Genomic DNA, 17655 nt, shown 5'->3' with positions numbered 1-17655 from the left:
GTAATAAGTTGGGCATATTAGATTCTTTTGACTCTGCTGCAGAGCACAATGCTTTCTTGTAGCCATGGGGGTCCTTTCTTGCAAAAATCTTTGAGGCCCTTTGCTAGCTTGACTCCAGCATAGAGTAGAAAAGTGCTTTATGCACCTGAAACTTTTGAGGGGTAAAAGATAACTGGCTTTGTAGCTGATATTGGCAATGAGTGAACACTTGGTACTGAGTTTTAAAGAATACTTGGTGCATATACTGAAGTTAATAGATTCTTTATGTTGTTATTTGAAACTTGAAAAGATTTTTTTTTTGTGGGGGAGACATGGAAGTCATAAGACTTTGATATATGTGGATTGTAGTATATTTTACAATTAATTAAAGCTGCAGATGTTAAGATGAATGTTTAATATGGTCTCTTTTCTAATATTTGTCTAATAATAATATTATGTCCTGATAAACTACTCTTGATTCTTTATTAGCCATTGTAATATATTTAAACAGTTCGCTTAAAAACAATATATATGTACGGACCTCTAAATGTCACATTATAAATTAACTAATTTATAAGTAATACCTCTGATAATATGTTGAGGTATTCTTACTTTTTTTCATTTTTTTCATTTCCTATTCATTACTCTTTTGTGACATGCCTTAACAGTGCTGTGATATACATAGTACTGGTCCAAGATGATATTAAAAAATAGGATATGCTCAATTGAATTATGTAGGCGGAACATGCTCTGGCAGAGCAAGTCAGTGTGCTTTCTGCTTCATTGAGTGGGTTATTAGATTGATGTGGTTTATTTCTTGAATGATAGAACTGGTTTTAAAAATAAATGAAGCGAGAAGCATCAATTCAGTTAGCATTGATAATTCATTATTATTGGTTAGAAAAGTGGTACATTTGTAAACGGATCTTTAATTTATCACTTGGATTAGGATTTTCAATGGGCAGATTTGTTTTAATTTGAACCAGCTTCGCAGTGACTGAAAAATGTGTTCTTCATTTTGTCTTAAAAGTTGAGATTTTAAATAGTTACAAAGCAAATCAAATACGTGAAAGGAATACCTTTAAAATTTATGACATTGGTCTGTGAACTTATGATAAGCACCAACTGTGGGCTTTGCAAGTCTGCAATTAAATTAAGTGAAGTAAAGAAAATTCTATGAAGGAAATAGTCATTATTTGTACATGTGATCGGTGCTATTGATATATGCTGTATATGTGGAATGTCTGTTAATCTCATATGCCAGTGTAAGAAGATTGTCTTTTATGAATGAGTCTTTGAGATATGACTACACTTTTTTGCCCCTCTCCTGAATAATTTACTCAGTTTTATGTACCTCTGTTTTTGTGAAAATGACATTTAAGGTGATAGTTTGCTTTGGATTTTCATAAATTATAAGTAGGTAAGTATATCATTATAATAATGATATTTAACTAAAAATAGTGCTCACTTACAATGGTTATAGTTTGATTCCAAAATCAATTTTATGCCAGTAATGGCAGCTTCTTTATATATGAGTAAATAAAGTTTAAAACTCTTAAGAAATGTAGTTGATGGTGTTCAGGCACAATTATCTTCAAGTTGGCTTTCTATTCTGCTGTGATTTAGCCTATTGATGTTAGGAAGCGTTGTCTAATCCCGGCCCCCTCTGTTCCTAGGTAACAGGCAAAAACAGTGCCAGCAACAGCGGCCCTGCCAGGCCAAACCCATGTGGCTCTGTGTTATTCACTCTGATCCATATGGTCAGGCTGGAGATGGTCCCTGGAGGGGTGTTAACACTCAGCAACCCAACCGCCTCCCTCCCTTCAGAGCTTTCTTGCATGGCTCCTGCTGCTTGCCCATGTGTGACTCTTGATTAATTTTTCATTTTTAATGAAGTTTGATCATGTTTATTATTTCACATGATTGACTGCCTGGTACTCCTCCCATGTAATTGATAAAGCCCATATTTCTTCATCTGTCTCCTCTTTCTTCAGGGTAAAGTTGCTAGATTGTGTGCTGTGCTTAATGTTAGATTTATTGGTCCCATTAGATGTATAAATTATCTCTCTTTCTCTCCACAGGAAGTTCTACAGACTTTGACCAAGTTTTGTTTCCCCTTCTATGTGGACAGGTAGTGTCAGATTTTCAAACTTTATTAGGAAAAAAATACTGTCAATAAACCTGGTATAGAAAATAAAAACCATACCATTCTTAACATTCTGTCTGTTTAACCATGATTTAAAACACCCATGTTCCAAGGAGAGTTGCAGTATTCTCCTTTCCTGGAGTTTTTATTGACACAATCAAAAAGTTTAAAGCTTAGAGCTTTGTATTGGTTAGTTTGTGATATGTATTTTGTAAGGGATTAAATTTTTGATTTTGGTTGTCAGACTTAAATTATGATTAAGAATGGTTGGTATTTAATCCACTGCTGTTTAATTTTTATTTAAATAGAAATATATTTGGCTTAAACAAACAGTATTACATGACTTATGATTATTGCATAGACTGTTTTTCCTAAACTTCAACTTACAATTTAAATCAGCATAGGCCTATCTTGTTTAAAGGCACTGAGTTATTTAAAAGGCATGTTGCTAAATAGTATTTTGCATTCTGTTTAGATGGCTAAGAATGATAGCATCTCTGGGGAAATCAACATTTTCTGTAGGTTTCTAGACTTAACAAATATACAACCATCTAAACATTTCCTTAGTATTTGTTGTGATAAACTGTTTCTTGGAGAGGTACAAATATAAGACTGTCAAGGTAATTAAAATAATTTGAAGGTTTTTTTGTTATTTTTTAAGATAATCCAGTGTTTTAGAAGAGCTTTTATTTTTATTTTATAAAGCTGTGATTTACTGATTATGTTAATGAAATGACACTGCAGCCACTCTCTAGTTTTCAAAAAATATGTACTGTCTTTTTCATTATAATTAAAGCTTTATTTATTGCAATAATTCATTTGTCCTCTTGATTGTTGCCTCTGTTTAATTTTCTTTTAATGGAAAATTGAACTATGAGACTGTACACACATTATCTTTTAATAATTCCTCTTTTGGTGACAGAAAGATTGTAGAAAATAACCTTGTCATTAAATTCCCTAATATGTTCCAAGGAAGCTATAAAATGTGTCACCTTCAGGAAGGTTCTATCAAGTTTTTAAATATACCCAAACAAATCAGGGTCTGAACGATTTTAGTGGTTTAGAGTATATTTGGGTAGTTTGAGCTATGGATCTTTTCTACACTTCATAGTATTAATGTCCTGATTTATTTGGCACAAACCTAACAATGGTGTGAGATGAGAACTGGTAGCCAAAGGAGTTTAAAGGAATACTAAAAAGCAACTTTGGAATGTTGCCAGTCATTTATAATCATTGCTCTCCTTGGTTCTAACATGTTATTTTTTTAAGCCAATCAACCATTGTATTTCCAGACACAGCTCTTTTTAACCATGGTACCTATAGGTTGATGCTCAAAACAGAATAGGTTTAATTTCAAGAGGGCCAGTCTTTGTAATGAGTGTTCTCTTTTCTTTATCCCATTTCTTCTAGAAATATCAAGAAGGTAGTGTTTTGTTTAGAGATATTTAATGCAAAATTCACATTTATATGTATGAATTAGTGATGCATGAAATCTCCTGCAGTAATTTATAAAAGTATTACAAATTATGGCCAGAGCATATTTATGTGTAGTAATAAATCAGAAGTGTTTTTTAAAATGTACTTAGATGTTTAACAAAGAAAGATAAGAATACATTTTTGCATGACTTGTTGTTAGAATGGTGATCTATTTTGAATAGGTGTTTCTTAATTGACTTAGTAAACTAATACTGTTAGAAGAAATGCATGATGTGATTAAATCTCTGCCCTGGCCCAACATGCACATGCTCATACCAAACACACTCTTCCTCTCATTTATACCAGACACCCCTGTACTTATTTATCTGTCTGAATGATTGCACTGTGAAATGGAACAACAACAACAAAAAAGAGAGTTCTTTCAGTGATAATTCTGAAATATATTTAGTTACCAATAATGTTGGGTGCCTTTTCATTGTTTCAGAAAAATTTTCTTCTTCTAAAACAGATTTCTCCAGTTACTCTCCCCTAATCTCATTCTTTATATTACTTTCAAAAAATAACTTACTAATAGAAGTGACCGTTCATGGATGGAGATATCTATCTATCTGTCTATCTGTCTACCTCCAATTTTTTTTTTTTTTTTTTTTTTTTTTTTTGGTACTGGTTATCAAACTCGGGTCCTTGTGCTTGCGAGGAAGGCTGCAGAACCACTGAGCCAAATCTCTGGCCTTCATGGATGTATTTTAACCCCTGCCATATACAATAGTTCTTCCATACGTTGAATTATATTACATACTGGTACTATGGGTGTTTTTCTATTAATATAAAAAATCCACTTGATTTTGGGGACTCTTTTTTTTCTGTTTGCCCTCCTCTAACTGTAGCATACTTCAAGGCAGAAGGGATAATTAAAATAAAGTTCATTTACAAATATAAAAAAGTCTTTATGTCATAATGTTTCAATTAATTTGGAGTTAGCACTGTCAAACGTTCAGATTTTGAGGCCCACAAAGTTCCCCAGGTGTGTTTGATATTGTTTAACTTAGAAAATACAGCAGCGTGAGATGAGCAGTGTTCCAGGTGATCGCATCCAAAACAGAAGACTTCCTAATCCTTTCAGTATTTCTGCTTTTCTACTCTGAGGAACAGTGATATAACTTTCTGATATTTCTAGTCTGTATCAAGAGTTAGATTTTCACAGTCATCATAAAATCACCTGTTAACACTGACATCTTGCTATCTGTTGTGTTTTAAGATTTTTCTTTCAGAAAGTAGGATGCATGAAAAATAATAATGCTGGTAGCTCTTCAGAAGAAAGTGCTTTCTCATGTATTATCTCACTTTATCATCCTACCATAAGACATAAGAACAAATACTATTATTTTCATTTGAAATAATGAAGACTTCAGTGAAGTTGTGACTTACCCAAGGTCCTTTTTGGTGTAGCTCATCCTAGATTTTCATCTCCCAAATGAATACATTTTTCAGGAGATCACCTTGTAGGGAAGAGTAGTTACTAGTCATAGAGGAAGGAAATTAGCATCTGAGTTCTTAATTGATTCTAGTCTGAATGCTGGGCATTATTTCATTATCTTCTCTTTATTCTTCCCTGCAGCTCTATGAGATAATAGTGATATTTTCCCCTCAGAAGAGCAGAGGATGGTTCAGGATATGCCGCACAGGGCATTGTTGTTGTCACACTTCGAGCCCTTCCTTCCATGTGTTTTTCAGTTTAGACCAAGAAGTGTTATAAAGACTTCTTAAACAATTGAAAGGATGGGAAGGTTAGAAAGAGATGGTCAGAGAAAACTTGTTATGGCGGGTCAGACTTGCGTTGAGTCTGCCAGGCTAGCAAGAAGTGGATAGTGGAAAGGGGAACCTAACTCCCCATATGCACTGCACAGCAAAGCAGAGGAGAAACCATGAGTGAGCCTGGAGATGTTCAGCCAGAGCAGATGGAGCGTGCTGGAAAGAGGGTGATATGTGCTTTAAGAGCTTGGGCTCTGGCCACAGGAGGCCTTGAGAGTCTGTGGGAGCAGGAGTGGAAGATTTTAAAGCAGAGATTCATCTGGTTCAAACATCTCATTCTGCAGAAGGGAAGCCAAGATCAGCAGAGGGAAGTGGCTCGCTTTTCATCACAACTATGTAGTTAAAGAGCTGGGAAAGAAACAGGTGCTTATTCCCAGTCCAGAGTTACTTCTACCCTTCAGTGTCCTTGAAGCTCCTATGGGAGAGCAGTGAAGAATCACTGTTGAGTTCCCTGTGTCACTGTCAGAAACTTTTCACTATTGTTGATGAAAGCATTTTCTTAAAATAAATAAAAAGCTTGTCCTGATTCATATGGCAGTTACTACTTGCTTGCACTTGATAGCTGACATCCAGCTTCAGTTAATCAAAACATTAGAGATGAATTGGACAATGGAACAACTATTCCTTTCTATGTTTGTGCTTATCCTCTTTCAGAACCCAGAACATTACTCAGCTACCCTGTGTATACTTGTACCCACATATGACAGGAGCATGAAGTGAAATGACATCTTCTTTGCAAGGGTAGAGGCATCATTTAATGATTTAGAATGTAACCGCGGATGCAGATATGGTTCAAATGCTATTTTTTAGCTTCCTATGTATCTGTTACATGTGAGCTATTGTACTGTGTTCTTTTCTTGCCCTGAAAAGTCACACATTTGCAAGGTTACCATTATCAAATTGCCATATAGAAGAGCAGAGGTTCAGATAGGTCAGTAACGAGCACAAGGTCTCTCTCCTATCAACTAGCAGAATGTTTTCAGAACTCCCATTTGCCTGGCCTCCAACTCTGCCATACTTAAACCATACTGCCTCTATTAGATCTATCACAGCATAGAGTAAGTAATCAAACAGCTTTTATTTTTAAAGCAGTATACATTCATTGAGAAAGTGGAAAATTCAGTTAACTGGAGAAAATGAACTGCACACAGACAAAACATGATTAGCACATCAGCATATATTTTCCTGGACTTCTCTTTTTGTTTCTGCCTCCAAATATTAAGCCTGCTCTACTTTTAAAACTGGAGTCCATTTGGCCCATTTTAGTCCCTTGGTTTAGTTTGCACTATGAGTTTGACTGTGCCCTAGATTATTTTGAAAACCTTAAAAACATGGTTAGATATTAGTGAACTGTTAGTTTGGATGCTACCTCTGATTTGCTCTGTGCTATGAAATAAGTGGCTTCTGCCCTGACAGCCTTCATTTCTTCATCAATAAAATGAGGGAAGTAGATACTGTCTCTACTGTTCTTCTAGTTTGTTTTTTTTTTAATTCTTTTAAATTTTACAGTTATTTGCATTTACCTTGTTAGGCTCACCTAGTCAAGGGACTGGACAGATATTTGTTTTTAGAACTTCATGGTGGGATCCTCAAGCAGATAAGTGTTGCTTTTATCTGGCACTGAGACCAGCTACTGGTCCCTAGGCAGATTGGGTGGGTGTAATTCTTACTGTCTAGATCTTTGACGAGGGAAGGTAAGAAACTTGAGGCTTAGGTAACTGAAAGGTGTGTTTATGGAGGGAAGCTTTGAGGCACACGGAACTACAAGTTGGTAGGTATGGTGGTTTAACAGAGCTTGATTATTGCCCACCACTTCACATGCCTGAAGAAAAGACTAGCTTCATAGTAGATAGCTCAGCAGGTAACTGTTAGTAAGCTACAGTTAATAGGTGATGACAAATTGTTTTTAGTTCCACCTCTTGAATTTTAGAATTGCATAGCCAATCATTTTTGTGTACCTGCAATATACTATTTATTTTGTTTTGTTTTGTTTTTGTTTTTTGAGACAGGGTCTCACTATGTAGTTCAGACTGCTCTGGACCTCACTATGTAGCCCAGGCTGGTCTCGAACTCGCAGCGATCCTCCTGCCTCAACTTCCCAAGTGCTGGGATTATAGGCGTGCGCCACTATGCCTGGCTTGCAATATACTATTTAATTACATATGTTATTTCTCATCCTCAGAACCATTCTGCAAAATATTATTCTGACTTTACAGATGAAATTGAAGAGTATAAGAAGTTATCTATGCTTACATAGCTAGTGAGAAGCATATCTGGGATTCTAATGTCAAGTCCAGGTCTTAATATTTCATCTTTTCTCTCCTGCAACATAAATCTCTGTTTCTGTTGAAACATTCCAACAGCTTAAAAACAAGTTCTGGTGTTCTTCCAGTCTAAAAATAATACCTACCTTTGATTCTTCATTCCCAGTCAGTTACTATTGGATTCTGTACTTCTTGGAAGAGCATCTTTACACTCAGTTTATTCCTTAGACCTCTTCAGTCTGTTTCTCTTTCTTCTTTTTTTTTTTTTTTTTTTTAGACCTCTTCCGGCTTTTTTTTTTTTTTTTTTTTTTTTTTTTTTTTTTTTTTTTTTTTTTTTTTTTTTTTTTTTTTTTTTTTTTTTTTTTTTTTTTTTTTTTTTTTTTTTGTACTGGGGATCAAATTTGGTACCTTGTTCTTGTGGCACCACTGAGTTTAAATCCCAGGCCCTTCAGTCTGTTTCTTGCATCTGTCATTCAACTAGAGTTGTTCCTCTCAAGGTCACCTGAAACCTCTATATTGTTCAGTGTAGTAGACATATTTTCTTTTCTTTTCTTGATACATCAATACAGTTAACTCTTCCTTTCTGCTCTGCCCTGTGGTTCACCTTTTTTCTTTAATAGTCTCTTATCTACCCATTCTCTCAACTGATGTTTTTATGAATGAGTCTTGAACGCTCTTCTTTTTCTCTTTGCTCTCTCCCTAAAGTCTCATCTTTACCATGGTGTTAAATACCATCTGTGTGTAAATGAGTTCCAAATTTGTAGCTTCAAGCCAAACGTTTCTTTTGCTTTCCTAACTAGTTCAGCTCTGTACTTGACATTTCTATTTAGATGGTTTTACAGCCTTATTAGACCTAACATATCTCAAATAGGATCTCCTCTTTAATCTTTCCTATTATCAAATGCTGATATTCTAGCTTTTGCTTTCTAGTTTTCTGTCTGCAAGCCTGTCACTCATACCTGCTGTCTACAACTTGAATTGTCTACCGCTCTCCATCTCTACTCTCCCTGCATGAGTTAAGCCACCACCCATTCTCACCTAACTGCTTTCTGCTTTCCAGATTGTTCTCCATATAAGTCAGATCAAATCTTCAGAACAGTAAATCAGACTGTTTTTCTCTTGATTAAAACCATGAAATAGCTTTCCATCATATCTCCCTCCCCCAAGTCTTAATTCTTCACCATGACCTGTGAGATATTCTATATTCTGGTGCTTGCTTTATGTAGCATTTTCATGTGTTGCTGCTATTTGTCTCCCATGGTTTAGCTATGCTCATAATTCTTTAAACACAGTTGCTTCATTCCTTGAACACAGTTGGCTCCTTCAAGTCTCTAGAACCTTTGCCCAGCACTTTTCTCTGCCTTGAGTCCCTTCTTTATCCTATTCTTTAGGTCAGTATTATCATTCTTTTTTTTTTTGAGACAGGATCTCACTATGTAGTTGAGACTGACCTGACCTGGAATTCACCATGTAGCCCAGACTCGTCTCCAACTCATAGCGGTCCTCCTGCCTCAGCCTCCCGAGTGCTGGGATTACAGTTGTGTGTCACCACGCCTAGCTTCATTCTTGAGAAACTGCTTCTAGTTGCATGATTCTCTCTTCCTGTGCCATTTTCTTCTATCTTTGATAGTTCTTTGCTTTCAAAATACTTCCTCAAGCTATATGGATGTTTTCATTTTTGGTACTGGGGATCAAACTCTGGTCCTTGCACTTGCAAGGCAGGCGGTGGAACCACTAAGCTAAATCCCCAGTCCTGTATGGGTTTTTTTTTTAAGGCTACCCTTATTTATTATTCTTCTCCAACTAGATAGTAAGCTGTATACAGGGAGGGGCCCTATTTGTTCAGTGTTGTATATCCACCATTTGCTACAGTGCCCGTATTGTTATCTTACATATTGTATCTCAATATGCAAAATGGTTAAATAAGCTTAAAGTGAGGCTGGCATGTAAAATCTCATTTCTCATCAGAAGACTAGAACCAAACTGTCCTACCTGCACACTTTATATCATTCATACTCTAGACTTGTAGACAAATTGAAGATTAGGAAAAATGCTGCTTTAGGAGATGTGAATGGCTGACAGGCATTTAAAAGACAGTACCATGGTTAAGTCCTTGGTTTGAATGGTTACTGCATATAACCCTCTACCCCCTTGTTGCTTTTCTCTCATGTTTTCCATATTCACATAGGCATGGGAAGCACACCGAAGGGTTGTTCAGACCCTGGTCTGTAATAACCCTGGGTTTATTTCTCAATGTACTCAAATATGGTTTCTCTTGCTTAGTGAGAGTTATACTCTGCCTACTAAGACAACTATCAATATTCTTCACATATTTAAATTCCTTAAACTGAGGTGAAACTCCTCAGGGAGGGTTTTCATTATGTTCAGTGAGATGTGGCAGAATAGAAAGGACATTGAACCAGAAGCTGGCTTGGATATTTGACCTATTCTTGATTAGTTTGTGCTGCAACCTGAACAGTGTAGGGTTCGAAGCTGGGGAGAGTGGTGTTTGATAGCTGGGACCAGGTGGGACCATAGCCTGATGAGCTAATGGCTGGCCCATGTGGCCTAGGCTGAACGTGATTGTCTTGTAATCGGGCATGCACAGAAAGGGGACAGGGATACATAATGTAACTGTCTCCTGGGGCTGTGTCATCCAGGATCTATAAATCTCTAATTCTATGGAGGAGAAAGGGAATAGGAATTAGGTGAAAGGCCTTCTTCAGGTTCATCCCCTGGCAAGTTTGGAAAATAAAACCCAAAGTCTCAATTTCCCATCTGTAAAACAGAATAGAGTGAGATGATTTTGTCTCTTTCTGTTTTAATCATTGTGAAATCTCTGATTTTAAAAAAAATTATTTATATCTCTTCCTGTCTACTCTCCAACTAGCAAGCTTCCCTTTAGATATTTAGTTTTTCTTTTATTAGTATATGTTTTGATACATAATAATAATATTCATCTTGGGGAATTGATATATACAGAAGGACTCTTCATCATTTTTACTCCTCCCCCTTTCATTCCCTCTTCCTCCTTCACCAGGTCCCTTTTTTATCTCGTCTCCCTCTCTGTTTCTTACTATCTCTTTTACTTTGGCCTTTAAATTATTTATATTTTTGGCCTCATAGAGAACCAGGCAATATTTAACCTTCTGTATCTGATTTATTTCACTTAACATTATGGTCTCAAGGTGCATCTGTTTCTTACAAATGACTCCAGTTTATCCTTCTTTGTGGATGAGTAGTCTATTGTGTGTATATACCACATTTTCTTTATCTGTTGGTGGACTTATAGGCTGATTCTGTGATTTGGCTATTGTGAGCTATGCTACTAGAATCAAAGGTAAGCAAGCGTCATGTAGTATGATGCCTTTTAACACTTTCAGGAAGATACTGTACCCAGGAGAGATATGTATAGCTGGCTCAAATGGAGTTTCTATTTTTAGTTTATTAAGGAGTCTCCATACTGATTTCTGTAGTGATTATATTCCCACCAACAATGTAGAAATGTTCCTTTTTCTCCACATCCTCCTCAGCATCTGTTTTTGTTTTGTTTTGTCTTTGTTTTTGATTTCTTGATGATAGCCATTTGTAGTTGAATGAGATGGAATCTCAGGGTTGTTTGGATTTGCATTTCTCTGATGCCCAAAGATGCTGAACATTTTTTCATGTACTTACTGATCATATGTACTCCTTCAGAGAAGAGAACTATACAATTGCTAACTTTTTGATTGGGTCTTTTTTATTTTATGGGTTGTGATATTTTTGAAATTTTTGTATTTTCTATTTATTAGTCCCAAGGACTAGCTGGTTAAAAAATTTTTCCCATTCTGGAGGTTGTCTCTTCACTTTGTTGTTTCATTTGCTGTGTAGAAGCTTTTTAATTTGGTGTCATTGCATTTGTTGATTCTTGGTATTACATCTTGCAGAATTGGGTTCTGTTCAGGAAGTCTTCTTGCCTATGCTTATGTCTTCAAGACTTTTACTGTTTTTTTTTTTCCAGCAGATTAGATTTTTTTGTTTTGTTTTTATATATAGGATTTGGATCCACTTTGATTTTAGTATAGGGCAAGATGTGGATTTATTCTTTTGCGTACAGATAACTAGTTTTTCCAGCATCATTTGTTAAAGAGACTGTCTTTTCTCCACCATATTTTATCGGCCCCTTTCTCAAAAATCAGATGGCTGAAATGCCAGGTATTATTCCTGCATACGTGCATTGGTCAACAGGTTGGTTTTTGTGCCAGTACCTTGCTATTTTATTACTGTAGGCTTGTAGAAGAACTTGATGACCAGGACTGTAATGCCTCCTGTTTGGCTCTTACTGCTATTTTAGGTCTCTTCTAGGTACATATAAATTTTAGAATTAATTTTTCTAGGGCTGGGGATTTAGCTCAGTGGTTCCAGCACCTGCTTCTCAAGTGCAAGGTCCTGAGTTTGATCCCTGGTACAAAAAAATTGCTTTTTCTACTTTGATTAAAAAAAATACTGATGCTATTTTGACTGAAATTTCATTAAATCTGTATATCATTTTTGATAATGTGACTGTTTTGACATTTTGGTTCTGCCTATCCGAAAATGGGGAATGTCTTTACATTTTCTAATGTCCTCTTTGATTTCTTTTTTAGAGCACTAGTTTTCATTAGAGACATCTTTCACTTCCTTAGGTTAATTTCCCAGATTTAATTTATTTAAAGGCTATTGTTAATGGGATTGTTTTCCTGATTTCTTTTTCATGGGTTAATTGTCATTGTACAGGAAGCACTATTGATTTTTGTGTTTATTTTGTATTGTGCTACATGGCTGAATTGGTTTATTAGTTCTAAAAGTCTTCTGGTGGAGGCTTTTTGGATCTTCCACAAAAGGATCATATCATCTGCAAATAAGGATGGTTTCACTTCTTCTTTTCTTTTTTTCTTATGTTCTGAAAAAATAAAAGTTTCATAACAAAATAAGAGAAGAGCAATAGTTAATACATGTATCATCTTCAAAGTAGTTATACTCCATATTAGAGATAAAAAAGATTCTCTTACAAAGAAGAAACAGATAATAGCACAAAACTTTTTTTTTCCTTTTTATTGAGTTTATTGGTACAATCTAGGTCTACAGTACAGTTACATTCATTACTGGGATCCTATACCTTCACATGACAGTTCTTGGTTCTCATTTTTTCCCCTTGTCCCTGCCCTCCTCCCTTCACCCCCTCCTCCCCTCCCCATTAACAAACTCTTTATTTCCATTTTTTCATTTTCTCATATTTTTTCTTTTCCCTTATTTCCTTGCCCCTACCTTTCCACAATACTTTTTTTAATGAACTAAAAGAAACTAGTAGTATAAATGAAACAAATTAGTACATATGTTAAAATATTTTTTAAATAGTGGAATAGGTAGTTTGGGGAATTATTCGAACTTTTGCCTAATTCCTGTTTACCTGTTTTCTATTTTGCTTTCTAGGTCTGTCTATGTGTCTGTCTGTCTATCTATCTATCTATCTATCTATCTATTGAGTTTCTTATATAAGAAAAATTAAGTGATATGTGAGCTGGTCTGTCTGACTTGTGTGGAGATTCCCCAAACAACTAAAAATAGAAATTTCATTTGACCTAGATATACTCTTTCTAGGTGTCTTCCCAAAAGAGTTAAAAATCATCATATTATAGGGATATGCAGCACAATTTATAATAAGTAGATCTTGGAAACAGCACAGTTGTCCATCGACGAATGGATAAGGAAAATGTGGTCTTTATACACAAGGAAGTATTACTTTGCCATAAAGAATGATAAACTTGAGGCATACCACTTGAGGACTTTTTCCTTTCCTATTTAAGTCCTTTTTATGTCTTTCTCTTGCCTGATTGCCCTGATTAAAGTTTCAAGTACTCTATTGTACAGGAGTAATGATTATGTACAGGTTTATCTTGTTTCTGATGTAAGAGGGAATGTTTTTATTTTTTTCCCACTTAGTGTGATGTTGGCAGTGGGTTTGGCATAAATGGCTTTTGTCAGTTCAAGTTAGGAAACTCTGATACTTGTAGAAATTATAGGTGGTAATACTGGAGGCAAACATGGAAGTCATATTCTTCAAAGGGACAGATTCTTACCCTAGCAATTTTTATGGGAAATACTGAATACTCCTATAGACTATCTCAGCAAGTGGATAGAAACTGATAAATTCCTTGGAGATTCAGAACTCTTCAAGTTAACCTCTGTTTGACTGTCCTGACAGACTTAGTTTATTGGAAGTTGTCGAAGGAAAAATTATTTTAGATTCAACTGGTTTGGGGCTTTGATGACTTGTGCTTCATCCTGCTAGGAGTTAAAAGTTAATCAATTGAGAATAATAATTGCCTCCTTCTAAACTGTCACGCCCCAAAAAAAGAACCTTTCATTTTGCAAACATGAATCACTTGATCCCCAGATTATCTTTACTGAAAAAAAAAATCACAGAAGAGAGAAACAAAGCAGAGTTACTATTTTTACTCACAGGTAATTTAAAGCTGAGATAGGAAGATTCTATGCAGATGCATGATTTTAATGTGAATTTTAGTTTTTATTCAATGGGTGACAGCTTGCCTCTCTTTTATTAATTGTTCCTTGTAAGAACTAACCTTAATGTAATACTAATTACTTATCCATTGACTCTCCACACATCCTGGTTTGGGTGGTGTTTCTTTTTGTTATTCTAGGTGAAGAAACTGAGGTTCTTGTGGGTTTTAAGGAGGCCTAGTTAGCAGCCATTGACTTGGGCTTTGAACCAAGTAGATGAGTAATGAATCTTTTTTTAAGCATACAGTGTAGCTAGATGTTATTTTTCAGCATTTTTAATGGTAGTGAAAAGATAGTAGTAAATTAATGACACCCAATTACAAGTCAGGTATTGTTCATTCTGTGTCCTTTCCCTAGAAATCCTGTGTGTTTTCTTTTCATCTAGTTCTGTCAATACCTTTATTCTCTTGGATGCTTCTTAGAGAGTATTCATTTAAAGCATTCTAGAAGTGAAGTCAACCCCTGAATTAAAATAATGAACAGTCATATTTGGTGTGATCACATTCTAGTGTTACACAAAAGGACAACCTTATTTGTATCTTAGACTCATCCAGACCTGTTGCTTTAAATATTTTAATAAAACAGGTTTTTCCCTCCCCCACTGAGGCTACTTTCCTCCCCAATCACTTTAATTATGTGAGCTAGAATCCTGTTTCTCACACATCTTCAGTTCTCTACCTTGTTAAAATTAATCATATAATCCCCCTTTAAAACATAGTATTAAATCACCATAGTAACAGAGTATCCAAGCTTTATAGATAAAACATAACAGCCATAAGAAGGTAGCGTTTGGTGTCCCCTTGACAGCTCTATAACTTTTATAGAAATGTGTTCCTTCTCCTGGTAGAGGGATAGCATTACTTACACCTGCTTTATTACCACATTGCTTTTAAATTGCCACCTTGTTTTTGTTCACTTTCCTAGTTAAGTAAGGAGAGTGGAACATTTTCTTTTCAAATTATTTTCCTGTACTCCCTAACCATTCTCAAGGGATGGAATTGTTTCCTTAAATATAACTAGGCAGGGTCCTTGACCTTTGTAGTGGGAGAACTTGAAAATTCCTTTAATTTTATTTTTCTTATGTAAGGGAGTTTTACAAAGAAAATCTACCTTAAATATAAATCTTAATGCATATCATATCCAAAGATTCAGTAAGAATTCTGCCTTTGGAAAAGGGCTGGTGAGCCATGATTTTTCATTTCCATTGACAATTTATAAAGTAAAATGTAAATGATAGCATCAATTTGAATATTTTACCAGTTTGAGTATTTTATCAGAAGTTATACTTCGTAAAATTCAATATATGCATAGTGTAGTATGAATTAATGAGTCCATTTGAACAATTCATTGTCAAATCTAAAATACTTTAATGTACATTTATGCATGGGATTTAGAATGTTTAAGATCTAAGAAGAAACAGGGTGCAAAGTAACAGGATTTTTCAGTACTTTGTAAGTTTTTAAAAGTTTCTATATTACTCTGATTAGCCATATACCTTCTATATTTTTAAATATTTTCTACCTTATGTTGCTTTTATGTGTAGTTATTTTTTTATTGGTGCACGAATTTGTACCTTTAAAAAAAGAAGCTTAAATCATTATTTCCATTTCTTAGAATTTTGCAATTTTTAATATTTTGGTACTTCCTTCCTCTAAAGTATACAATATGTTCCTTATAAATTCAGAAATTATTAAAGATAGAAGAATTTAGGAAGCTGTCAGCTAACCTTGTCCCCTTTTCATTCCAGTTTGAATGCCAGCTCTTCCTCTTTGCTTTCTGAAGTTGACTCAGTTCTTTACTCTGTCCTTCAGTGCCTTTTTCTGTAAAATGGGAGCATCACTGAAATCCCAGGTTGCTGTGAGAGGAAGCAAGAGGCTGGATCTCCAGGGTCTTGCTGTGCCTGACATAGAAGACCTTTCAGTTCTGCAGCTGCAGTTACCATTAGTTTCTGAACTGCCGGGGTCTTCAGGTGATCATTGTTAACAGCAAGCTGGTGGAATAGCCAGTGGAGTCAGAGCATGGCTTAAAAATCCAGCTGGCATCTTGGGTAGAGCCTCCCTCAACTCTCCTCATCTATAAAACAAGGTGGATAGAATGTGCTTTTCGGGATTAACAGGCCGATTAAGTGAACCACCTCATGGCCTGAACTCGATAAGGGGAGGCATGAACGTGCTGATGATTTTGATTTTTGGCGGTCACTAGAACGTACTGATAGCTGTCTTTTTCTTTTTTAAATAGTTCAATCTGTTCCCTTCAAGTGTGTAAATTGTAAGCTCATTTATAAAGAGTTCCACTGAAGGAGGAAATGGTACAGGTTCAATGACTTGTTGTGATTAGATACTTTATCAAGAAACTTACTGCCCCTTCATCTCTTCCTTTGTTCTGTCTTTGCCGCAGCCTCACAGTTAGCCAAGTTGGCCAGAATTTCACGTTTGTGCTCACTGACATTGACAGCAAGCAGAGATTCGGGTTCTGCCGCTTATCTTCAGGAGCCAAGAGCTGCTTCTGTATCTTAAGGTAAGGGAGAAAGGCTTTGGCTATTGGCTAGTTCTGCAAAACAATGTCAGCTTTTGCGTTATTCTTCTGTAATTAAATTTTCCAGCTGTTGTCTTTATTTCCCTATCTGTTTCCCACAAGTCACTGTACTTGGGGAGAAGGACTTCACAGTGTTGCTCTTGTACTTGAAGTTCTGCAGATAATTGTATTTATTTATTTGTATCACAGCTCTTGGGTGGGAAAGGACCATTGCTCCTGTGCATGGCTTCAGTTCCTCCTGCTGTTATCTGGAGCTGTCAGAAATTAGCCTGTTAGACTTTTCTGTGGACATTTTGTGTATGTAAGATTATTAATAAAGTATGTGTCTGTAACTTGGGATGGCTTGCAGACATGGGTTGTGTCCTCCTCAAAGTATCACCCTTGCCCCTTTTGGGTCAATGAATGAATAATGCTTCCCAACTTGGCTACCTCAGTAAGGTCTGAGAAAAGTGCAGACCCCTTTGAGAAAGCTTCTTTAGGTCTTCTGAGATCCTTTACACACCAGAACCACACTTGCTTAATGCTCTGTTTCCTCTGCCAGAGGGGAAAGGGGAGTTCTGGGGTGGGAGGATGTGTGGAAATCCGATTTTGGAGCTGCTGGCTCTGTGGGCTCCTGCTGGGTGCCTCCTGCTGGGGAGGTAAAGGCATCCCACATGCCCTCCCCTCCATCTGCCCTGGTTAAGTAGGTGTCAGAGGCCTGCCTCCTGTCTCTCTCTGCTCATGTGCAGCAGGGCAGGGCAGCAGGGAGGCGCCCATGACAAAACCCGGGCCTCAAGCTTGGGCCTGGGCCTGAGGATAAAAAGTCAAGCCCTTTGTGAATTTCAGAAAGTTCCCTGCTGTCCTAGCCTGCACCTTCTTCATCTTCTCACCCCATCTTCTCTCCCTCATACCCACATAACCTCACACAATTGGGTAAGAGGGGCTGCTGTTTGAAGTTCC

General features: G+C 36.3%; 1 protein-coding gene across 4 annotated transcripts in view; it reads left to right on the top strand.

The window, feature by feature from the left end:
- The first annotated feature begins 2061 nt into the window (after positions 1-2061).
- The window catches only part of Dennd1a (DENN domain containing 1A), a 348973-nt gene continuing 333379 nt past the window's right edge, over positions 2062-17655 (top strand). For 2 of the 4 annotated variants that reach the window (XM_019205955.2, XM_019205956.2), the window contains exon 1: positions 2074-2110. In XM_019205955.2, coding sequence (XP_019061500.1) covers positions 2101-2110 — 10 coding nt within the window. In that variant the 5' untranslated portion in view covers positions 2074-2100. Of the gene's footprint in view, positions 2111-17655 lie in introns of all 4 variants that reach the window. The other 2 variants (XM_019205953.2, XM_019205954.2) reach the window with 2 other exon arrangements.

The sequence above is a fragment of the Fukomys damarensis genome, unplaced genomic scaffold, assembly GCF_012274545.1.
Source record: "Fukomys damarensis isolate Sample0158 unplaced genomic scaffold, DMR_v1.0_HiC HiC_scaffold_36, whole genome shotgun sequence".
Classification (NCBI taxonomy): domain Eukaryota; kingdom Metazoa; phylum Chordata; class Mammalia; order Rodentia; family Bathyergidae; genus Fukomys; species Fukomys damarensis.
The sequence above is the reverse complement of the archived record's forward strand: the minus strand, read 5'-3'. Positions and strand labels throughout refer to the sequence as shown.